At 37.8% G+C, this 25,661-nt stretch overlaps 1 protein-coding gene across 1 annotated transcript in view; it reads right to left on the bottom strand.

Moving 5' to 3' along the window:
• STK39 (serine/threonine kinase 39) overlaps positions 1 to 25,661 on the bottom strand; it is a 308,961-nt gene that overhangs the window by 172,021 nt on the left and 111,279 nt on the right. The window contains exons 6-10 of the mRNA XM_049773425.1: positions 19,228 to 19,337; positions 18,858 to 18,959; positions 15,847 to 15,980; positions 6,969 to 7,017; positions 6,797 to 6,862 (exon numbers count right to left, since the gene is read on the bottom strand). Of these exons, the coding sequence (XP_049629382.1) occupies positions 6,797 to 6,862; positions 6,969 to 7,017; positions 15,847 to 15,980; positions 18,858 to 18,959; positions 19,228 to 19,337 (461 nt within the window). The remainder of the gene's footprint in view (positions 1 to 6,796; positions 6,863 to 6,968; positions 7,018 to 15,846; positions 15,981 to 18,857; positions 18,960 to 19,227; positions 19,338 to 25,661) is intronic.

Genomic DNA, 25,661 nt, shown 5'->3' with positions numbered 1-25,661 from the left:
GTGATTGTCCTTCCACTGTAACTTTACCTTGTCTTCTTTCTTTGTATCTTTGTTCTCATAATTAAAAATAAAAAATTAAAATAATATAAATAAAGGATACAATGAGTCTGCAACTTATCCTAATTTTTTTACACAACTACTGAGGGCACATATATAGACATTTTTGTACTATTTTTAGAACATTTTAAGTCTGAAATTATTTCAGAAAAGTGAAAGCAAGATAAATTCATACAAACCAAGTATTAAATAAATGAAACGTATACTATTCCTGCCCATAGATTCCTTAGTATACAGGAGCACCAAAAAAAGGAGCCAACAGATGTGGCTACTTCATAGGAAATCACCTGTATAGATCAACTGTGCAAATTCTATGACTCATAAACACCATTGTAGTCTCCACAATGATTCTACCCAAATATAATTGTGATACAAGATCCCTATCCTCCTCCAATAATGACAAAACATTTCTAGTTTCTCTAATCTATAACCATTTCTGACTTCCCATATTATGCATAGAATGAGTACATATACTCCAGCAATTCAACTTTCTCTGAAAACACAGTAAAGTACAATAAGAAAATAACCATTACATCATTCTGACCAATATGATTTTTGGCTGTGTGGTTGATACTTAAGATATCTGTTTACCCTTTACCCCATTTCTGCCATTAAGAGTTTTACCCCAAGAAAGTATGTAAGTGTGAATGTGATGACTTGACTTTCCTAATAAAATTTAGACACCAGCCAACTCTTGACACTAAGAGAAATACAGCTCTAAGCATTTGCCTTTGATTTTAACAGAATGATTTATGCCCCTCACCACAGATGGCCTGGCTGTCCCAAGAGAAAGCTGGAAATCAACCCTGAGAATGTCACATGAGGAAAGATCATTCCATAAAACCTTTTCTTCTCAAGTACAAGGGTGAATGGCAAGTTCACCCAGCTCTCTGGGTCATTACTAGCATGTTCTCACTTGGAGTAGAAAGAGCAACGTAGGATTCAAAAAGTACCACCTCTCTCATTACCCCTTCATCACAAGCCTGGAGATTCTGAATTTCCAGTTCACAGGTAAATTGACAGTATGGAAATATTAAACTCGGTAATTCCTAGACTTTAGTGTCTGCCAGAAAAAGAAGCCAGAATGAATCAAATAATCTGCCCCTCCAGGAAAAAAAAAACATGTATTATTATTTTGCAAAGACAACACCTCTCCCCTGTTCTCCGTATCATTTATTAATAAATTACTAGAGTAGTCACACAGCAGTCTGCTTCTGTAATACATTGTCCCTGATTTAAAAGAATGATTCTATATTAAGGTAAGACCACTTACCCACTTACAGTTAAGGTGGAGCCCAGTCAATTCGGCCCATTCCGTCAACCATGAAAATGAAAATTCTTGGCCACTCTCATGCCCCAAAGGGTGGCAAGATAAGGGATTTCACAAAACTTTCTCAGAGAAACTACAAACTAGTGTCCCGCTGTTAAAAAATTAAGAACTGAGTCAAAGAGATATTGCAGGGGTTAAAATGTTTAACATGCATGAGACCAACCCTGGCTCAGAACCCCTGCACTGCCTACAGTCTCCTGAGCACTCCCAGGGTTAACTCCCAAGCAAAGAGCCAGGAATTGATCCTAAACATCACTGGATCTGGTCCCAACCCTGAAAAATAACTTAGAAATTAATTTAAAAATTAAGACTTAAGAAAAAAGATAGAACAGCATAAGCAGGAGTGACTTCACAGGCCATCCCCAGCTAAAAAACAGCACTGTACACCCTGGTGCCAGTATTGAATCTCTGCAGAGTGAGGTGTCCAGGTCTCCCGAGCACTTATTATTGTAAGTGCTTAAATAATTGTTTATATTACTATAAGCAATAATTCTCAAACATAAATATTCCTTAAGTGATTGTTATTGTGCGAGATCTGGTTCTGTGGTAAAGTTGCATGTTTTGCATGCAAAAGACATGGGTTTAATTTCCAGAACCCAGCAAAAATAAGTATTTATGGTAAAGAAAAGTATAACAGAAGGATTGAAGAGATAGTGTAAAGTGTTGGTACATACCTAGTAGGCACTAGGCTTTGAGGTAACACACACACACACACACACACACACACACACACACACACACGAAAAATATTTATTGGTAATATGGTTATCATAATGAAAAAAAATGAAGAGAATGCCATTTAGGACAACAAATTTGAATTCTGGCTAAGTGTCCAGGGCCTTCCACAGAACCTTTTGCCATGCTAACATTAGTAGATCAATGGTTCAACTATCTTTCAAAAACAAACTAAGATAACAAAAACCGAAGGATTAATACCACCCTGTGGCCTCAAAGAAACAAATCTATACAAGGAAACTCAGGCACAATCAACGAGGCGGTTGAATAGCCAAGAGGAAAGCAAGTGGTTAAGCCAATATAAATAAAGACAAGCTCAAGAATAAAAAACATAACTCAGATGTCACTTTAATATTACTTAAATGTGTACAAAGTTAAGTGGAGACAGACTATAAAAAAGATTTTCAATATATATACTGACTAGTGGCCAAGACTGCATTTGAAAGTTTCAAAGTATGTATGTTGATCTCAACACAAAGACCTGGGCAGAGAGGAAGTTGTTTCCCATAAACAAAAACCCTGGGAACAGGGGCCAGACAGAAAACTCAAGGAGCAGAGTACCTACTTTACATAGAGGAGGCCCATGTTATAACCCTAGAGTCATATATAGTCTGTTAAGCCAGAATTTTTGACAACACACACAAACACACTCACCAAAAAATAAAAAAATAAAAAATCTGGAAACAAGTGTATGCCACACACATTGGGGGAGGGGGGATTATGGGTCATACCCAGCAGTGCTCATGGGTTACTCCTTGCTCTGCACTCAGAAATCCTTCCTGGTGGGCTTGGGGGACCATATGGGATGCTGGGGATCAAACCCAGGTTGGCTGCATGCAAGGCAAACACCATACCTGCTGTACTATAACTCAAGCCCCTATGCCAAATACTTGAGTGGTCCATATAAATAAAAACACTGAGGGTGGTCTTCCCCTGATGCCCAGACTTAAATGCTCATTCTGTCAGTATGTGTGGGCACTAACACTGTGCAAGACAAACACTTTGATGGATGCTGTGGTTCCACTTGCTGTGACTGCCAGAAAACAAACAAAATAGGAGTGGAGCATGGCTAGAAACCAAGGCTTATTTGAAAGTGGCAATTATCACAAGACAGCAGGCAACTCAATGAAGCCAGGGAGCACAGTAAGTTACATGAGGCCATTTATCTTTCCTAGAAGAGGTTAAAAGAACTCATTTATATTATTCTTTCATTCTTTTGTGTGATTCTGAAATGTGCTGGCACTTTGCATTTGAAAGAATGAATCCGAAATTGGGAGGTAAAAACCAAAATCAAAGAGCAACTACATGACTAAAACAGAAATCGAACTTTTGCTACTTTTTTACTTAATATCATATAAAAGGAATCTGGGGTACAGAGTACACTAAGATGGGGTCATTATTTTGAGAAGGCAAATCCAGCTCAAAATAAGAAGAAATCCAGGGCTTATTCTTGGCTCTAGTATCTGGAATCACTCATAGCAGTGCTCAGAGAACACTTATGGACTGCTGGGGATTGAACTCAGGTCAATCATACACAAGGCAGAATCCTGTATGGCTGTACTATCTTGGTCCCTAATTATGTTTAAGAGAGAGAGCCAGGATGGCAACAACAACAAAAAAAAAGTAAGTCACAGCTTGAACAAACTTCATATTCTTTTTTGTGGGGGGGAGTCACACCCGGCAGCGCTCAGGGATTACTTCTGGCTCTACACTCAGAAATCACTCCTGGCAGGCTCAGGGAACAACATGGGATGTTGGGATTTAAACCACAGTCCTTCTGCATGCAAGGCAAACGCCTTACTTCCATGCTATCTCTCTGGCCCCCAGACTTCATATTCTTAAATCATGAGGCATATCAAAGGAAGTATGGTCACGGATCAAGCTTTTAGCTGGAGTTTAGCCTCTAAGGTTAGATACTGAAATAGTGCCATGAATGCAAGGCTATGGAGTATTTATTTGTTAGAAACCTCACACACACACACACACACACACACACACACACACACACACAATTTATTTGCTCTTGTGTTACTTTTGTTTAAATTTAGAATCCATTTCTGAGCAATTAAGTGGCATGATCAGAAAGTTAATTTTGCACTCATGTCTAAAGGAATGGAACTTAGAAATCAACTGCAATGGCCTTGCTGACAAAAGTAGATTCATGTTCTAAGCAACTTTGCAGAGAAAAATGTGGAGAGGGCTTGGAGAGTGAATAAATGGGGAAGAGGGAGGAAGGAGTGCTTGACTATAAAAATAACCACAGTGTTTGAGGTGTGGTGAGTCAGAAAGAAAACAGCACAAAAAAGATTAGGTGTGGGTGAGAAGGTGAACCTTCTGGAAACACCCGCACTTGAGAAACTTACCAACCACTTAACAAGTAGCCAAAGGTGTGAAGCTAAAGCTCCAGAGAGTAAAGAAGCCTGGAAAATTCCCTCTGAGGGAATTGCTACAGGATAAAATCACACAAAATTTCTGGTTAAAAATGATAAGAAGAGAAAAGAAAAAAGGCAAGCATTCCTCTTGCCCACCTTGTGCAAAAAAAAAATTTTTTTTTGATGACTGGTGGCACAGACTGTACAAGTCAAGGCTTTTATTTTTTTATATTTTCTTTTTTGGCAGGGGGACAGACCTGGTAGTATACTTTTTGCTCTGCATTTAGGAATCAATACTGGTGATACTCAGGGGACCATATGGAATGCACAGCATTAAACCCAGGTCATTTAAAAGCAAGGTAAGCAAGCCACCCTACCAGCTGTATTATTGCTCTAAGCCCACAAGTCATGCCTTTCTACCAGTTTTAAGCAGTCTGACTTTTTAGGTATCTGCTCAAAACACCAATGCTGACCTCTCACAACCCCAGAGGATCTCTGCAGACTCCTCCAAGATGAAGTCTTCAAAGTCCTGTTGGCACTTCGAGATTCCACTGCCTCAAGTGTCACTAGCAATGTCCCTGTACTGTCCTTGGGATGGACAACTCAATTAACTACCAGCCAAGTTTTCCCTTTCCAGCAGAAACATCCAACAGATTGACCTCTGCAGAAGGCTTTGCAAGTCAACACAGTCACCACCCAACCCTAGCCCAGGCCTAGGCCCAACAACAAGTCCAGTCCACAAATTCTACCAGCCTAAGAGAAGCTAATGGGTCTTCTTCTTGAAGGCTATTTTTAAATCTGTTTCAAGATAGGCTGAGGGATATTGTTAGAGGCGAAGCACATGGCTTATATGCATGAGATCCTTAACTCAGTCCGTGATACCACATGGCACTGGAGCACCATGAGGTGCTGGTTCAGACAGGGCCGAGTCCCAGGTGGCCAAAGCAGGACCACATCATGGGCCAAATCATTAAACCATAAGGTCTTTACCAACTGAACAATTACAGCGTAGAATGATCCAGAGGCTCCCTCCTGCCCCTCAAAACAGCTGGGCAGGCCTCTATAAAAAACGTTGTTTAAGTAATTTTTAAAGTATCAATAAAAAATGCTTAATTTAAAAAAATTATTTAACGGGGTCAGTGCAATAAAACAGTGAGGAGGGCATCTGCCTTGCACGCAGCCAATCTGGGTTCGATTCCCAGCATCTAGGATGGTTTCCAGAGCCTGCCAAGAGTAGTTTCTGATTTCAGAGCCAGGAGTAACCCCTGAACGCCACTGGATTTGGCCCCAAAGCAATGAATGAATGAATGAATGAATGAATGAATGAATGAATGAATCTCTTTAAAGAAATAATATTTCTTACACAGAACATTTTACAAAAAACAATGTCTAAAAATTAGCAATGCTACTTATATCAAGGAATAATAAAACGTAATTTCTTAATTTTGGGTGTGGGTGTGTGTGTGGTGGCAGAGATGGGCCCCAGGGCCTCACTCACACATGAGAACTGTGTGCTCTACCACTGAGCAACAGCCCTCTGATACATAGCACTTTGTCAATTTTAGTTACAGAGAAGACAATTCAGATTTAATATCAGCTTTCCTTATAACGATGAATAGTAAACTAAAGGAGATATTTGATCTCACTCTCTAAATCCATTAACTGCAAAATATTTTTGATAAGTATTAGCACGATTTCAAAACCAAACTAAAGCAAACCAGGTCCATATGTGTTATTTCATACTGCAATGAAATCTGTGATGACAGATAAAACTAAATAAAACATAAATATAAGTAAATACACTTATGCATACATACCGCTTTACAAATCTAAACCTAAAATAGAAATTTTTTCAGAAATAAAGTAGTTTATTTAAATAAGAAAGATTACAAAAGGCCTATGTGTTTATATGAAGAAAATGCCTCTATTGTAGATCCCAAATAGACACTAAAGGATTTATTTTCCCTTTGTCACTTCAAACTGCTTCAAAAAATGAATACTCCTCTTCTATAAAATCCAAAGGGAAGTACTGCTGATATTTCACTTTTCCTGTATCTAAGCTTCATCATAATTCCCTCCCCTCTAACCTTCTTTAAAGCAAATATAATAAATGGAGAAATTAAATCACTTGAGTTTCACAATGTTTTCACACCCAAACTCAAAGCATCAAGTTAAGATAAGCCTGACGCAAAGCATATTTCTCTGAGAAATTACTGATCAGATAGCATCCCAACTGTATGGAAATATTTTTGTTATTTTTCTATAGGTTTCATTGGGGAGGGTGGGGACTAATGGTGCTTACCTTTTTGGCTCTTTGTGCTATGTCTGGTGTTCTGGTAAGCAGCTTCTCAATCAGGTACTCTCTGTTCTGCAAAACAAATATCCCCAATGGTTTAACATCAAATATGGTAACTCAGAAATTCATAGTGATTTCAAAATGGCAGATTTACTTGGGTTTATTTTAAGCATGTTACCTTGGCTTTCTGGAAGAATTTGCATTTTAAAAGTTCTGCTGCTGTGGGCCTGAAAGATCAATAATAAATTAGAGTTGAAACAATGACCACTCAATAAATACACTGCCTTGATGAAATAACTTAATCCTAGAGTATTTCTGGAAGACCAGATTTAGAAAGCACAAAACCAGCAACTAAATTAATTGTAAGCTGGCACCACATAAAACTGTGCCAATTTTTTCCAGTTCTTTCCAAATTGCCTCTATTGTTGGACACATACTACAGCAAGTTAAGTATCTGAGATCTGATCAAGTTTCCATCCTCATTCTATACTTCACTAAGTGAATTCAGTGACTTTCAAAAGGTGGTGTACACACATGTCTGTCAGCTACATTCCTATTGTTACTAAATAGTCATAAACAAACTGCAAAATGTCTTTCCTCTCAAAGAAAGTATTCAACAACATACTGATTCCCTAGAATGGTGGGTCTAGACATCATGCAGCCAAGTTCAGTCTGCCCACTGAGGAACCATGGACATAGAATACTGTTTGTAGGAGAAATAAAAGGTATGATCATAGTTAAGAAAATAGAGACTAATGTTAAAACAGCATGTATTGGTCTGACTGGATCCTCATGCATCTTTCTGGTGTCACTTAACATGTTTCTCTATTATATATCTCCTTCCATCTGGAAGTTATTGTGAAAGTTTAAAGAGGGGAAGACCCTTTTATATTGCCCAGCAATATAAGGAGCATGTTAAGTTACTCCACCAGGAATGATGATAAGTTTAACTGGTCCAGGTCCACATACTTGACTCTCCACTGTAAAGTACATTCTCCCAACTATGACTGCAAAGTATCTTTGGGTTAACACTTGGGCACTATATACAACTATCCTGTTCCCCAAAACTTCTCACCAACTAATTCAAGTATATTTTCCTAAAATAATTCAAGGGAGGCAAGGAAATATGGACTTTCCACTTTCATCATTCTTTATATGTTGATTAATAAACAATTCCTCCAAAATAGCTTCCTGAGAATGAATTGATAAAAATTTTATTTGCCTTGCACAAAGCAAACCCAGATTCAAACCAAGGCACTCCATATGGTTCCCTGAGCCCCACAGGAGTGATCTCCTAGGCACAATCAGGAGTAAGTCCCGAGCACCCCCAAACTGTTGCAAAAACTAACAACAACAACCACCACCACAAAGAAAGGTTCCTTCATCAACATTGCTTATTAGTTTTTTTAATCATTCAGAAAAAAAAATCTAAGAGCATCGACAAGTTAATGGACTGATCTCTTCAGAAAGTCAGTGTCATAGAGAAAGGAAAAGCAGGGATTCCAGGAGAGTTAAAATTAAAAGTAAAATAATTAAAATAAATTTATAGAAACAGACAAAGAATACACTATGTAATCCTAGTCTGCTTCCTGCCTTTCAGAGATAAGAGAGAAGATCTATAAAGGACACTTGGAAGTGGAGGAGAATATGCAAGTTATTTGACAATCTTAGGAAATTACTATTTGCTTTTCTTAGGTGTGAAAAGGTTTTGTGGTTGTCTTTATAAAAGTAGTAAGTCTATCACTTATCCAGCATTTAGGAAATTAAATACACACAGAGCAGATACTAAGTGTTAATCATGGTTAAAAATAGGTGGTAGTTTATAAGTAAACAATATTCTATATTTTACCCTATCTATAGATGTCAGATTCCCGTCAGAGGATGGGAATCATTACTGAAAACTTTAAGTATTCTTTCAGTCACTGATTAAAAAAGGGGGCAAGTAATAATGTTCTAAGGAAGGTAAACTTTTAAAAGGAAATATCATACTATAAAAGACAGAAAACCATTTCTCTGAAACCAGGAAGTCCCATTAAAATGCCTTGAGAGACCAAACTCAACTATGTAAAGGAATTAAGATGGTCAATAAGTCCTTTGGTGTGAAAACTGTCTAAATATACAGAGGCTATAAACTGTATTTGCATGTGCAATGAAATTTTCTATGTAAACTATTGCTGTTTTTTATCCCCTCTGTTTCAATTGGATACAGGTTACAAATGGCTGGCAAAGAATCCCTGAATTGCCATATCAACTCCAAGAATCAGCTGCTAATTGCTAACTGCTTTGAGTAAATAGCATGTCTCTAAACAACAGGTGAGCCAACATTTTATATCTTGTGAGCCATCTCCTGAGGTCAGCTGTTTCAAATGACTGGATTGGTACTTTATCAGATGCTCAAACTTCAAAGGCGGACAATTTTACACCATTTAAATCTGCTTGCTATTTTAATGTACACTCTGGCAAGTAATCCACAGTGGCTCTGGCCTACAGCTATTCCCACCTCTTCCTTGTCCTCATTAAGCATCTCTATTGTCAGGCATATATAAAACTATGGTGTACATAAAGATCACAAATAATATAAATATTAGCAGATTCATTAAAAGTGTGCAGGCAAATTTTTAGGGACACATCAGAAACTCCAAATATTTGAAATGTGTTAGGTAGAAGAAAAGGAATTAAGGATAGAACACATAAATCCTAACTTAGAATTGAGCCCCGATATGGGATACATAACTAGATATAAGGATTGTGGAAAATATTGACAATAGCAAAAGGTTGCAGAAACCACAATGACCAAAAGTTAATTCCAATCAGCCACAGAATAAGTTAGAGGAGTTTCTGGCAGCCTATGGTGCATTTCTTAGGCAAAAAGAAAGTGGTCTTGAGTGGAAAAAGTTGAAGAAGCCCTAAAAAAAAAAAAAAAAATCAATCAACCTGCATGTTTGGTATCTATTAACATGGAGGGAGAAGATGGAGATGATGTTTTTTTTAAACAAGAGGCATCTGAAATATAATCTAGATCTGAGGTTTTTTATTGTCTATTGTTTCTGTAGCACCAGAGATCGAACACAACAGGGCCTCACACATAAGGCATGTGCTCTACCACAGAACTACATCCCAGGCCTAGATGTTAGTTTTTAAAAGGAGGAAAACAAACCAAAGATAATTGTGATGAATAAGAAATTGAAGACCAATGTATGAAACTCTTCTAACCTCTCGCATGTTTTGTCGGGATAATCTGTTGGCTGGTTTCTCGGTGTTTTTCCAATTCATCAGCCATAATTCTCCTGGGTTTACATCTGCAAAGGACCCTGTTTCTCCCCAGTCGAATAGATGTCAGTGACCCAAGAGAGCTCAACTCTGCTAGCCTATTGGCCTTGTGACAGTTAAGGTGAATGAAACCCTGAACACCAACTATCATCCCATTCTCGTCCTCTCTTGCTCTTTCACAATAATGCACATACGTCTTTTACTCGCTTCAGAAGATTTCTCAATCCAAATGGCGCACCCTTGCTCTCAGTTAAGAACCTATTTAAATGGCTTCAATCTTCAGAGATAATCCTCACAGGTCCTATGAGTTGAATCCTGACACTCTGTTCAGATTACATGCCTGTCTCCCCACACTCCTATCCTGAAACATCTTTTCGTGTGCTCTCCTTGCCTACCCCTACCAGGTCAGAAGCCCTCAGAGATACAGACCACACTCTGTTCACTTTCTGTCTGCTAATATATAGCACAGACAAGAAATTTGCCCTAACTCATTTCATCCTGTAATTGAAAATGAGATCAAAGTGATACTCTAGACTTTTGGAGACAGAAACCCAACACTGAAAGTGAGCCCCAAATTCCAAACATGTTCAATCAAGATTAGATATTAAAAATAAGACCACTTAACAAACAAAGCAGAACAGGAGTGTTGTGGACAGTCTATGCACAGTGGAGCCACAGAAATGAGATGCCAAAATGCTTTCCTCTCCCCCACATTCCTACTCTTGCACATCAAGGACAAGTAAGGGACAATGCAGAGAGATGGCTGAGAAATGCCAGGTATACCTTAATCTATAGGGGTGGGAAAACACTTCCCTTTACCTATCAAGGTCATTTCTATGGTAACAAAAAATGTGAAGAGGGAAAGGAAAGCTGACAAGAAAACTCCTTTCTGCGCTCTACTCAATCTCCATCCATTCATATATAAACACAATGCCACAGGAAGGAAGGAGCAGCTTAACAAAGTCTTTCTTATACAGATTTCATTTCCATATTAAATAATAGGCCATTTCTATTCTACATAGAGGAGAACAAAATAGCAGGTCCCTTCTGAGAACAAATTAGCTCATGTTCATAAGCTTTGGAGTAGAATTCTACGTGTGCCAAAATATTCCCAAACAAAGTATGGAAAAGTAGAACTGGAAAGAATGAGGAAAATGAGGGAAGGGGATAGAAGTAAGAGAAGGTATGACCAAAAGATGAGGTGCGCACTGCCGCTCTGACTTTAATTTCTGTGTGCCTTGTTTGGTTGGTTTGGTTTTATTTCAAAGCAACGAAAGGTAGCAGGTTAAAGTGGAACCATCAATGTTGCTGCCTCATTGCTGAGCACTACAGCAGAAAGCTCTGAAAACCAAGATGAATTACAAGCCTCTCAAAATTACCAAGCAAAACAATGTAAAATAAATACAAACACTGTGTTATGAGAATTGTTAATATGCTATACTACCAACCAAAATAACTGTGCCAGCTTTGAATGATTATTCAATTTTAAATCCTTAAAAACAATGTAGTAGTCTGCAAGTTGCAACATTCTAAGAAGGAAATCACTTAAACTATTCAGTTCATGCATATGGATGATTCAAAGTCCATTGAGAACTCAGGATGAATATGACAGTTTAAATACTTCAAACAAAGACCACTGTAGTTTCTAACAGTTTATGAACCTCAAGCAAGGCTTGAGCAAGCATTTCTCTCTGTACCCCTCTCCCCAAAATAAATATTCACATTATTGCTACTTTATGATCAATTTTCCTGTGCAATATCCCTTTTGACTCAAAGAAAATGCTAGTTGCTTTTATATTTGCTAGTCATAAAAGATATGGAATCTACAAGATGAAGAACAATTTTTTAAAAAGAAATAACAAAAATGTTGAGTTATACAGATATAAGAAACTCTCCACATAAGTGGAGAACACAGGCTTCAAAGGGCAAATAGCTCTAACACACAAGCTCACATTTTCTAGGACAAGCTCTGGGGGGGTTTCAAGGTGGATAAAAAAAACTTAAGAGCCAGGTTGAGAGCTTTACAAAGAAGTGAATCTGTCCTGTCACTGTTCATCTGCAATAATTCCTACAAACAATCTCACTAAATCTTCTACTATTTGTTACTAAAAAGGGGCTTGGCAATTCCAAAACTTTGAGACCGGTCAAATGCTTTTGGATCATTATAGATGATCTATCTATATGCAGGAAATGGATATAAATTGCTTAAAAATAAACTTGCATTCACCCTTTCAACCCACTTGAATCTGGTCTATTTCTGCAACTTTTTTTATTGACTTTAATCATCTTCCTCCATACAACGTTCTATTTCCAACTGTTCCAAATTACTATTAAGTAAACACAAAGCATACAAGGTAGATACAAAGATGAATAGTATAGTTTCTCCTTGTTAAAAAAAATATACAAGTTCATGACAAAACTGAATGTGGGAAGACATTAAATATACAGAAGGCAGCTGTGTCAGAGACCTAGCTGCAATTTACTGTAGAAAAATTAAACATGGCAGTAACCCCACTGGGTCTCTGGGAAAAGACAGTTAATCATCTCCACTTTCCTGGATAACCCAGCCTCTATGCCTGAAGCACTTCATCTCGCTCCATCCTCATAGTAATTCTATAAAGTGGATTTAGATCCTGTCTATAACTTAGCTTCCTATCTGTCTATAATAGGACTAAGTCCTGAAGGTAATAATAACCCACTCAAATCTGTATTACTTTGAGAAAATGTGCCTTCAACTAAGCGTTGAGAGCAGGCAAAGGAAGAAAAAAAAGAATATAAACAATAACAACAAAGAGAAGAGGGCAGAAAATGCTCATGATTTCTTTCAGAACTGAGCAGGAAACTGAGGGTGTAATAACACAATTTTAAAAAAAAAAATCCCTATTTAAAAAATTATCCTATATAATGCATGACTCAACAATAAAGGTTTTTTTCTTTTAATTCTTACACTTCATGTATCATTTTTCCCCAATCTCTCAACATCAGTGTTTTTCAAAATTTGTTAATTTATTATTTGAAATTTTTCTTAGTTGGGGCACAGCTAGCAATGTTAAGGGATCACTGAGGTGATACCAATGGTGCCAGGAATCAAGCTCAGGACCTTGTAAATGATTCCACTTTAGTATTACTGTTGCCCCAGTCTTCCATGAGTTTTTACTGTTGTGAAGAAAACACTTGTCGTTCATGGCCTACCTGTGATGTTCAAAGCCACAGTGCTAAGAAGACCACCAGGATTTTAGCCAGATAGAATAGGGCTGGGAAATATTTTGTCAGAGATTAACACAGGGTATCACACATGCACTTGAAACCTAAGGCAAATCCTGAGCAACCATGCCTTTTCTTTTTTTGTCAAATGAGTGACTGTGGGAAAAGAAGATGTCTTGAAGAACTGGCATATAAACTTTGGATTCATGAGGTCTGGGTTTGCTTCTTGCAAGTTTGAACCCTTGAGCTTTTAAGGAATAGTTCCTCTGCTCAAAAACAAGTGTCATTTGGGAAAATTGGTGCACCATTAACTCTGTCAGCTAGGACAAATGCAAAGGAGTGAGAAGAAATGTTGTGAGTAAAAATATCTAAAAACCTTAATCTACTCATACTTTGTAATTCAAAAATAATATTACTAAGAAAGTACTCTGGGAAGCAGCAGTAGGTCATTTGCCTTGCATACAGCCAACCTGAGTTTAATCACAGGCTTCCTGTATAGTCCCCCAAGCCTGCCATGAGTGATTCCAGAGTACAGAAGCAGAAATTACCCCTGAGCAGGAAGGAAGGAAGGAAGGAAGGAAGGAAGGAAGGAAGGAAGGAAGGAAGGAAGGAAGGAAGGAAGGAAGGGAGGGAGGGAGGGAGGGAGGGAGGGAGGGAGGGAGGGAGGGAGGGAGGGAGGGAGGGAGGGAGGGAGGGAGGGAGGGAAAGATGCTGGATAAATGTTAGATAGATAGATAGATAGATAGATAGATAGATAGATAGATAGATAGATAGATAGATAGATAGATAGATAGATAGATAGATAGATAGATAGATAGATAAAGGACGGATAATGATAGATATGATAGATGACAGATAGACAGATCTGAGTGCAAGACTTAAGAATTCAGATGTATGGTATATGGCTTTTCTCTAAAAAGATTTTAGATTATAAGAAAGTGGTAGCCTGAATTTTGAGTTCACGTAAGGTATAAATAAAACAAATTAATATTATAGTAAAATGAACTAATAAACTTTGTATATGATGATATAATCTATTTTAACCAAAATTACAAATATCTTAAATACACAAACAGCTTAAAGAATCTCTTTCTGAGTGAAATACATATTATGACCGCTAGGTGGAATCTCAACTAGTACAGGAACTATAAAGATCTTCAGAAAGCCCCAGCCTACCTGGCAGAAAAGTACTTCTCTCACTGGGACAAGCCTGTAAATGGTTAAATCCAGGTTCCTTCATGATGCCAAAATTATTTTTTAGAGATTACACCGAATACCAGAGCAAAGCAAATAAGTATTGTAGAACAAAATCAGAATCTAAATATTTTTTGCAATAGAACAGTAAAGAAGTAATCTCCATGAAAGGGAAATTTAACTTTAGAAGAGAAAGCAGTCAATACAATATAAAGGGCAAGTGAGATGTTTCTGCAGAAATAGTCTAAAGTTGTGAAAAATAATTGTTAACGTCATTGCTTTTTAACTTCATCCTTTTACTATTAAAAACTTAAGATGCGTCACCAGGATCCATGAGAAAAGTGGAAAATAATTCAAGACAAAGGGTAAACTGTAAAGGGACAAAGAGAACAGCCAAGAATGCATAAAATAAAATAATGGGACGTGTCTTTAACCTAGAAAGGGGCAGGCTACTTTAGCAGCAAATTATGGAGTAAAAAGAAAGGTGGTCAAGAGTCCCAGAAGAGAAGTCAGTTTTACATTTTCTACTACCAGTATCAGACTGGACCACTGGGTGGATGAGTGGAGACATTCACTACTCAGTGGCCTCTGCTGGGCTGTCTTCTCTGTTTATCATAGGTTAGCAGCCTCCAAGATACACACTGCCTGCCCCTGTAAAGGGACAGAAACTCACCAGGCAAAGCCTGTATACAGTTCACACCATTCACATGCTCCTCTACATAATAACACTGGTCTATTATCACTACTCAGGATATCTGAAAGTCACAGAAAATGGAGAAGGCAGAAACAAAGTCCAAAATCAGACTACAGTGAAGGGCAATAATTCGAGAGGAAACACTAATGTTAATTTAAAACAATTTGCTTCTGTTTATATGATTCATCTTCCTAATGTAAAAATCTTAATCTTCTTTACTGATGCTTTTTAAACAGCACAAACAACTTGTTCGGCAACTAACAGGACACTCATGCAAAATTCAATAGCTCTGCCTGGTTTAGACTGGAGCTAGCAGGATATTCAAATCCTGAGAGGTCAACACAACCTACACAGTGCTGAATATTAGCTTAGCTTCAGAAAGCACGCCTGCCAATTTCTTCTGATTTCTGTTTTACTTCATTTCCTGTGATGAGAGCACACACCTAACAAGCACAGTGAATCCTATTAATGCAAAAAAATTTTCCTTGGCCTCTGCCTTGTCCTTATTCACTTCTCTCCCTCTAGGACTCACACTGCCTTGTACAAGCAGGCTGAAAATGTGGGGACTAGGGCAGTATTTCCCTTGAACTGGAAGTACCTTTCAGGTGTCCTCACACAGCCTTACCCCTTCTACAAACACACCTTTGTCATGGCTTAAACCAGGTCATTAACTCAACCACCAAGATTGACATACCTTTTAGAAGGATCCTTCTGGAGACATAGTGAAAGCAATTTTCTAAAGGACTTGCCATACTTTTTCATCATTTCCTTATCCTCTACTCCTGTTTCTAAAGTAGGTGGATCATTTTGCAAAGTCAACATTAACACCTGCAGCAGAAACATGCAAGAAAACAGACTCTCAGTTCAGGGATTGCTACATTTGAGACTTTAATGTTTCTTTCTCATGATTTTAGAGGCCTATGTTCTTTCTCATGATGACTTTCCAGAAATTGTGTATTTAAAAAAAAGAAACGTATTATTTTCCCTTTGCAGATCTATTCTCATGCCCTTCCTTTCACCTTTTTATTATTCTATTGACAGAACTTAAAAAAAAATCCTCTCTACAGGATAAGAATGGTCTCCCAATGCCACCACAATGGAATTCCCTGGCTTTCACAGAGCCTTCTGGAGCAAGTAGCTGCAGTATGTATTTAGGGAAGGCTGGGTCTCTGGCTTAGAAAATGGGTGGAGGCAGTAGCAATGGTGAACTTTCATGTATACAGGCCATTCATTAAAAAGAGAACCCAATGTACTCAAAGCTTCTGTAACACCCTAAAGATAAAACCACACATCCCAGGAGATAATACTTGAACTCTCCCTATTTGTTTTTTCTCAAAGGAGAAAACATACAGAAAATTGCTTAAAGGCTTGGCAAACTGGTAGTAAGGCATCAAAAGATAGATGGAATATACTGAATTCCTAAAAAACCATAGCAAGTAACAGGCTGTGCTGCTTTCGGAGGGGCAAACTAATCAAATATGGCTTCAAATCAAAAAGATAAAAATCCCACACTCCCATATAAAATTATTTGCTTTTAAAAAGTAGACTTGAAAGTAAACTACTGACCTATAAAATAACCCTCACTAGTGCATAAATCAGACTTAATTTATGCAAGTGCTATACATGCCAAGGCTCTTTCAAAGACTTTCAGATGTGTGAATAGATGAAGGATTAAAGTGACAGTTTATTATTTGTGAAGGATAATAGCCAGCAGCAGAAAGAGGGGGTATTGCAAAGGCTGCAGAGAAGGCACGCAGTAAGTACTCCAGGCTAGGGTTAGCCTGTGTGACTCTGGAGTCATGTGGGAAACACTAGAGTTGGGAAAGAAAGAAAATAAAAATAAATAAATAAAACAAAAACTAGATGGGAAAAAGTTTTCAGAGTTAATTTAGTGTTTTACTTCTGAAGTCAATTTAATTGTTTATTAAACAATTTACTGTTTAGTTTTCTAATAATAAAATGGGTATGTATTAACCAACTCCTATAAAATAAAGAATATATCCTTTGAAACTGAGGGATAGGACAAAGATTAAAACCCTGGTTCAAATCCATATAATATTGGTTCCCTGAACACTGCCAGGTATAACCCCTGAGCTCAGAGAGACCTCTGAACACCAAGAGGGTGTGGCCAAATCAAATACACAGAAAACAACAGAATCAACTCAAAAATTTTAACAGGAATTGCCTATATTTGATGAGGCTATATATTGAGTATTTTCCTCTTAATTCTTATCGGTACTTCCAAATTTCTACAGTAAAAATGTATTAATATTGAATCAGTTAACATTTTAAACTTTGAAAAAATAATTTAAGGTTTGTTTTAACCTCATAAATATTCCCAATAATTTCCTAGGTTAAAGATGAAATAAATATGTACCATTTATATAAATATAAATATTTATATAGTGTCTTTTTATGAGAGAATACTACATTCTCTATATAAAATTGAGTTTAAACTCAATTATTTCCATCTCAAAACAAAATCTAGTGGTTTTGACAGCCTGAATACTATGTTCCCATAATAGCTTGAATACTATAATAGTGCTATGTTCTCAGAACTACAAGAAATAATGATATAGACTAGTTTAAAAAAATACAAAATTCTGAGAATCATATTCAAATATATGTTTTTCCTAAAATCATTAGGCTCACTTATATTGGATGAGCCAGCAGGGGCTAGGAGAAAGCTCAAAGGACTAGAGCAGGTGCCCAGAGTGCTCAAGAACAGAAGTTCATTCTCTGTCCCTGCTACACCCCCAGCAGCCTACACACACCCTCCACCCAAACTCAGGCACAGCCCTGATGCACCTGAGAGAGATGTCCATTGAACTTACTGATCACCAAAACCAGATAGCCATATAGAGCTCCTCCAACTCAGTCCCCTGAACACTGCTAGGGAGTCACCTGCCCCAGTGTAAAGGAGTTGGGGAAGGCAAGGAAATTAATGAGTCAAATAAAGAAATAGAGATAAAATGTCATAGGTCATTTTTCTTTATAAATAAATAGGGCCAGAGCAATAGTACAAATACTTTCCTTGCATGAGACTGACCTGAGTTCAAATCCTGGTATCCTGTATATTCCCCCAAGCACCACCAAGACTAATTCCGGAGAGAAGAGCCAGAAATAACCCTTGAGCATCGCTGGGTGTGATTTATAAACAAAAAATTTGTGTGAGAGGCAACGAGGTGTATCTAAATGTTTGGTAAATCCACCTGGGAAAATGCTATCATCTTAATTTACTTTCAGATTATCCTTAGAGGTCGGATTCTACTATTAAAAAGAATAATGATGGGCCAGAGAGATAGCACAGCGGTATGGCATTTGCCTTGCATGCAGATGGACAGTGGTTCGAATCCAGCATTCCATATGGTTCCCCGTGCCTGCCAGGGGCGATTTCTGAGTGTAGAGCCAGGAGTAACCCCTGAGCACTGCCGGGTGTGACCCAAAAACACAAAAACCAAAAACCAAAAAATAATAATAATAATAAATAAAGGATAATGACGACATTTATTTCTTGGAACTGCACTACTTTTATCTTATTCTGTTCCCTGAGAAAACAGAACAACATCCAAGCTAGATACGTGCCTCCATTAATTCTCCTCAGGAGAATTAAGCGGGGGTGAAAATAACTATGTTTAAGAGAAATGCAGAAGAGTCCATTAAATCCTATTTCAAACCTGGCATATTATTTGCAAGAGTAATTACTTTCATAGGAGGATATTTGTGATAAGGCGCTGCTCCTGTTGCTAACTCTATGGCAGTTATTCCGAAGCTCCACATATCAGCCTTGAAGTCATAGCCTCTCACCTAAGAAAGAAATCAGCAGAAAACACAATTATATATTAGGTGTGTTCCACATCGTGAAGTCCATGTTTTGTCAGAAGTCCTAAAATTTTAATTTTGCACGGCTACGGAGTCCCAGCAATCAAGAATTAAATCTCAGCTACTTGGTTCATTCAATGAAATGAGTGCTTGAAATGAAGTCAGGAGACTGGTGATATGTGTTGCTATGCTATGTCAACAGAAATATCCCTTTATTTTTCTTTTTCATTTTCTTTTTTTTTTTTTTTTTTACCTGTTCCATGACTTCAGGAGCCATCCAACACGGGGTGCCAACAAAGGTTTTTCTTACTTTATTTCGGGTAACATCACCCCCTGTTGCTAAGAATGCACTTACCCCAAAATCTGAAAAGCAAAGAAAAACAGATCTTATATAAAATATTACTGCTTAGAAACTCTGACTTATGAGCATCTCTTCCTAGTGAGCTGTGCAAACATGTCCCTGAAACTCTCTCAGGTACAACAAGATGGCCCTACCATCTGCCATTCCCTATGTTTTAGAAAATACCACTTAGAGTTGACAAACCCACCAGTTACAAGCTCAGAATGTCAAATTCTGGTTGTATATATGTGTATACATATATATATATAAACCCATATTCAAAGTCTAAAAGAATTTTAGCATCTAGGAATCATTAAAGGAACACTAGAAGCTTATTAGTATATGGTATAGTTTCTTTTCACATTACTCTTTACTATTATTTTTGAATCTCTAATTTCAGTTCATTTTTGGAGTATTCATGCATCCTTCTTTTCTTCTAAAAAAGAAGGATGAATAATATCCTATCATCTATATTTCCATGTCTAAATAGTGCTCTGTAATCCATAAGCCAAAGTCCTAATGGTAAATTCAAAAAGCTAGGTACATAAAGCTGACAAGTCAAGGTTTGTCATATAGCAACCAGCACAAAGGAAAGGCATTGTCAGCAAAGATTGTTTTGTTTTTTTTTTGTCTTTCCAATATACTTGTTCACTGGATAATTTCCATGGTATTAATAGAATAGCTTACAGAATTTAAATAATATTCTTAACATCCATTACATACTAGAAGTGCCTTATAAGACTATGAATTAATATGGCATACTATATATAAATAAATGCACATAAGCAATAATGTTTTTATAGACAGTAGAAAAGGGAATGAATATAACACACAAGTGGTTATTAACACATGCATTTCTACTTATATTTTTACTGAAGAAGAAAATTGGTTAATAAGTTAAAAAAATAACTTGTAAGGGTTAGTATAGACCTCTTAGTAAGAACCAATTCAAGAAGAGTTTGATGGTAACTAGGCAAATAGTAATAAAAAAGGGCAGTCTAGCACTCTAATTGCCACAGTGGACTATGTATTTATGAGTCCTGTCAAATTGCTTTCATATAATTCTTCTGTACTCAGCTTTTTTGTTGACTGCCAGCATGGCAGCAATTACCAAAGAACATTGTGGAATACAGACTAAGGTCAAAAGTGTAGTAGTAGCATTTGCTTTAGATCTAAGTGATTCAGCTATGCAGTAATGTTGGGACTGAGATGAACTGTGTTGGCTGCTTCATGTTATTTACATTTAAATGTACTCAGCTCCCAACAGGACTTCAACTTTAAGTCAAAGAAATAAAAATTGACAATGTCTTTGTTCCAGTGACTACTCTCATGCTATTATTGCCCAAGAGCAAATCTTTAAACTTATTTAATTTGAACACGTGCCAAAGTCCAAGGCTCTGAATTCTTATAGTCCAGTCAGAAAACTGAAGATCTTATGAAAAGATATCCCTACAACCAGTGGACCAAAATCCTGTTGGTGGGTTAGAGATAGATTTCATTACAGAGGAGCAAAGTGGACTGAATCATCTGCAAGCATTCCCTATAACCAACTAAAGGAGACGACAGTAGGTTAAGACATTTAAAAGTTAATTTCGGCTTAATCTATATTCCTGAAAAGAACGTCAACAATGAATCTAATATTTCAATGTCATTAAAATAACTTTGTAATGACAACATTAATTATGCATTCTTTATAAATAATCAAAACTAAGGGATAAAAACTGCTTAAGAAAAACAGATTATTTTAATGCCATTGAAGTGTCCCTATATTCTAAACTTTCTTCTTCAAAGATATAAGGATTTTATGTAAGATGTAAGGATATATTTTATATAAGATATATATATATATATATATATAAAGATATAATTCTGAAAAATATTGTCTGATTACATTTGACCTTTTCTTGGGAGGGGCCACACCAGGTGACACTAAGGACCATATGGAATGCTGGGGATTGGAACCAAGGTCCATCCTGGGTCAGACCTTTGTGAAGCTCGAAAGATATTAAAGATATATTATATACATTCATTATCAACAATTCCCCCTCACTGTCTCTTTCATGATTTGTATATCAACTCCACTGCCTACACTTAGAACACTTAACCAAATGGCTAGATGTCTTTAAAGCTCACAACAAAAATTCCAGAAGCAAAAAAAAAAACAACAACAAAACAATCAAAAAAAAAAAAAAAAAACAAAGAAAACACCTAATATATCCACTCCTCCTTATGACAACAGAATAAATACAATTTGCTCCCATGTATGGCCAATAGGTATATACAGATTTATATGTGCCAAGAAACAGGATATTTGATCCAAGTACACAGTGTGCTTCTGTAAATAGGAAAATTAGTCTATTCTGTCGAGACGGCTCACATATGACAGTGATAGAGGGGTTGCAGAGCAGTCACAGTGAAAGGCGGCCTTGTTTCTAAAGGCTGTGGCTATACAGCCAAAGGGAGCGCAGCCAGCTACACAGGGGTCAAAAGCATCGAACAGTTCTCTGGCAACAGGGAATCAAAGGCTGCACAGACAGTTGGCCGGCCTGTCTTCCCTGTCCAGGCAATAAGCATAAAGAGAAGGCTGCACTTTCAGTACCTAACAGACACTGACATCCTCTGACTCCTTCCATCTCTTTCCATCCTACTGCCACTGGTGGCCCCACACACATTCCAAGAGAACCAAGAATTCTCTGGCTGCCTCCTTAGTCAACAACTCCCTAATTTTTTCCCTAATTCCTACACTGTTAACCTAGGCCTTTCTAAGTCAGACACCTGACCATGGAAAAGGAATTTAAAAGCAGGAATTTACATACACAATGGAATACTAGGCAGTCATAAGGAAGAAGGAAATCATGCAATTTGCTACAACGTGAATGGGACTGACTGCAGGATGTCATATTAAGTGCTGTGAATCAGAAGAACAAAATCAAGTAATCAATACTGTCACTAATCTTTGGTATACAGAATAACTTGTTAAAGGAATAGAGGGTATCAAATGTGGGAAGACCATTAGATTAGCTAAACAAGGGGCCAGAGTACAGTGGGTAGGGGGTACTGTCTGCACACAGCCAATCAGGTTTTAACCCTGGTATCCCATATGGTCACTGAGCTCTTCCAAGAATGATCCCTAAGCACAGAGCAAGGAGCAAAATCTGAGCACTACTGCATGTGCCCCCCAAAATAATAATAATTTTTTAATTATTTAAATAGATTAGAGAAACAAAAATATCAGTAAGGAGAGAACTGCATGAGGTAAGGAAGAAGAAACAGTTGTGGAGGGAAAGGGGCCTTGGACTTTTCTGTGATATAAAGTTATTTGTGCTATCTAAACCACTAGACTCAATACAACTGTAGGCAGGAACCCAAACAGCAACAATTAAACTTAAAATATGTCATCAAAGAAACAGACTGGGGGTGATAAAAGAAATCTGGGATCACTGGCATAGGGATATACACAATTTTGAGATTGGAATTGGGACGTCATAGGCCTGAAAGTATATTGTCAACCAGTCTTAAAAATATTTTTTGATAAAATAAAAAATAAAATATTCTCTTGTGTAACATTCTGTGTTACACAAATTTGTCCTCCTTTCTTCTTTAATTCATCCACTACTACTCCAAATCAAATAAGCTCCAGCCCCACTAAATAACTTATTTTTCATCCCCTAAACCCAGCACCAATACATGCCCCTGCAATGTGGCCATTGTCAGGACACTCAGCAACTCCTGGTACAGGACACTACATTGGCAACCAGACTCAGTGCCTCGGCCTCCTGTTTGTTAGTCTGCTGTGCATCAAAACTTAGCCTAACTGTAATTTCAGTAATATTGGACATCAACCTTATTTAACCATGAGACTACTAAGCCACAAGAAGGATCTGTAGGATTCAGAGGTGGCATGCCCTAGTGGGGACAGTGCCTGCTCCTCCAGCTGATCTTGTAGATTCCTTAGGGCCTGAAAACTTTGCTGGATCTCTCCTTCCTCAGATTTCCAGTTTATATCTGTTTTGACATTATCTTCATATTTTAACTCTCCTACTTCTTTTCATCATGCATAAATTTGCTTTAAAATAATCATGCAGGATAGATTGCCAGAGAGAAAGGTGCTTGTGGTCAATTTAGTTTTGGTTCCTGAACACAGAGCATTGAGCATCAGCAAACAGACAAACAAAAATAACAATTATTGGCTACACCTTCAATTTTTGTTTGGGTGAAAGAGATTTTTAGGGTTCAGAGATTAAAAGAGTTTCAATTCCTGGTATCACTGAGTAACAGCCCTGGGGCCCCACAAACACTACTGGGTAGGACCCCAGAATCCCCTGAACACTTCCATGGTGGTCTGGATAATCCCAGGGCCCGAGCCGTAGTACATTCTCAAACCCTTGAGAATGCCAGCAGCTCCACTCTGTGATTCACAATGGGCCACTGACAAGTGTGTGTGAGTTCCACCAAAAGGAGTACAGCCCCTGGTTAACAAACTACAAATATGGTCTAATGCCATGGCAAAAAGAATGATCACTGGTGAGCATGTGTGTGTGAACACCACAGCTACCATTGTGAGTGTCACAACCACAATTTGTGCAGGTCAAACAAGAGCAGTGCAGGCCCACATGCAGCATCAACCCCATAGTATACCTCCAAGTGTGCAAGTGCCACTACCTGGTAGCAAGCACAGCTGGAGGGTGCCAGCAACTCAGTAATCTGACCCAGTGCATGCAACTCAGTGCATGCGACCCTGGCTACTGCAGAAACATCAGCAACAAGGGAAGGGAAAGGGGAGGAGGGTAAGAAAATAAAATCAAGTTAATTTTTATAAACGAGAGGACAGGAGAAGACACCTCTGAAAAGTCAAACAGGAGTTGGGACTATAAATTCTGAAAGACTGTAGCCACGTGGGTCTTGAACTAGGCCTTGATGAAGTTCAGATCTGGAGAGACAAGCCTAACAGGAAATGGCATTCCAGACAAAGAAACAGCATGAGGGAAACACAAGTGCTGAGCCAAGAAGAAAAACTGGCTGACAGCTGCAAGGGTCAAAAATCTCACATGCCAACGGGGGCCAGCAGAGAATGAAAGCAAAGAGGAGGATCCTGAAAGTGGCAGCTCAGTTCCAATGAAGGGCTACCACTATCTCTGTGTCATGAGCAGCAGGACATGCAGCCTCCTTCGAGTCAGACTGGACCCCCAGTACTCCAAGTTTGATGCAGATGCTTGCTATTCAGCTGCAAATGAATGTTTCCCCAGCCAGAGAACTTAGTGTTGCATTGCTCCCAATTTTCCCAGGATCTTGATGCAAAGCCTCACTTCTCTATTGATGTTGGCAGCAAGTTCATACCAAGTAATTTTTATCTATGCTTATATATATATATGTATATGTATATATATATATATATATATAGAGAGAGAGAGAGAGAGAGAAGTGATTCTTCCTTCTGATTCTGCATGCAAGATTAGTCTGACAACTGTATTAAAGTATGTAAATGTTTTCCAAAACATACACCAAGCACAACTGCATCTGTGATACTACAACCCAGGTGCTCAGATGGTAAAGTGGCCCAGAATACCAGTGTGGGGAAGGAATTTCTGACCATGTTTGATTCAAGATGCTATAAGCAGCTGCCACAAGTATTTCTGCTATTTGCATCTCAGCATAGATAACTAGGAGGCAGGTGAAAGCCTAAAAGAGATTATTATCTGGAGAAAGAGTGACTGCTGACAGGCATGATGCATGTTAGGAATGAGTTTTCACAGGTCAAAGGAAAGGGAGTTGCTGACTGCACAGAGGAATAAAAATACTGCTAACAGGGTACATTCTTAGACCCTGTGAAATCAATTTTCAGAGCAATTATATGATCGCTAATAAAACTGTGTGTATTTTTAACCCAGCAATCCAGCTACTTAATATGAAGAAAAAAATTACAATTACAGTAGCACAGTGAGTAGGGTACTTGCTTATACACAGTTAACCAGAGTTCAATACCTGGCACCCTATGTAGTCACCCGAGTAACCCCGAGTTACACAAGTAACTCTTGAATACAGAATCAGGAGTAATCCTCAAAAGTTGAAATTCCTAGTATATGTACAAAAAAACATAATTATGGAGTTTCTTGTACTAAAAATAAATACAATAAAATAGAGTGGGGGCAAGTTTGCATGATTAAAAAAAAATTTTTTTTTATTTGTTTGTTTTTGGAGGAGTCAAACCCAGTAGCACTAGGGGGTTACTCTTGGCTCTGTGCTATCTCTCTGGCCCCCTCAAAAAAATTTTTATATCTAGCAAGAGCCCAAGTATAAGTGAAATCTCTAACAGCCAATGTCATGTATAAAGTCACAAGAAAACAGCA

Source organism: Suncus etruscus, chromosome 5, assembly GCF_024139225.1.
Source record: "Suncus etruscus isolate mSunEtr1 chromosome 5, mSunEtr1.pri.cur, whole genome shotgun sequence".
Classification (NCBI taxonomy): Eukaryota; Metazoa; Chordata; class Mammalia; order Eulipotyphla; family Soricidae; genus Suncus; species Suncus etruscus.
This window is presented reverse-complemented; position numbering and strand designations above follow the sequence as displayed.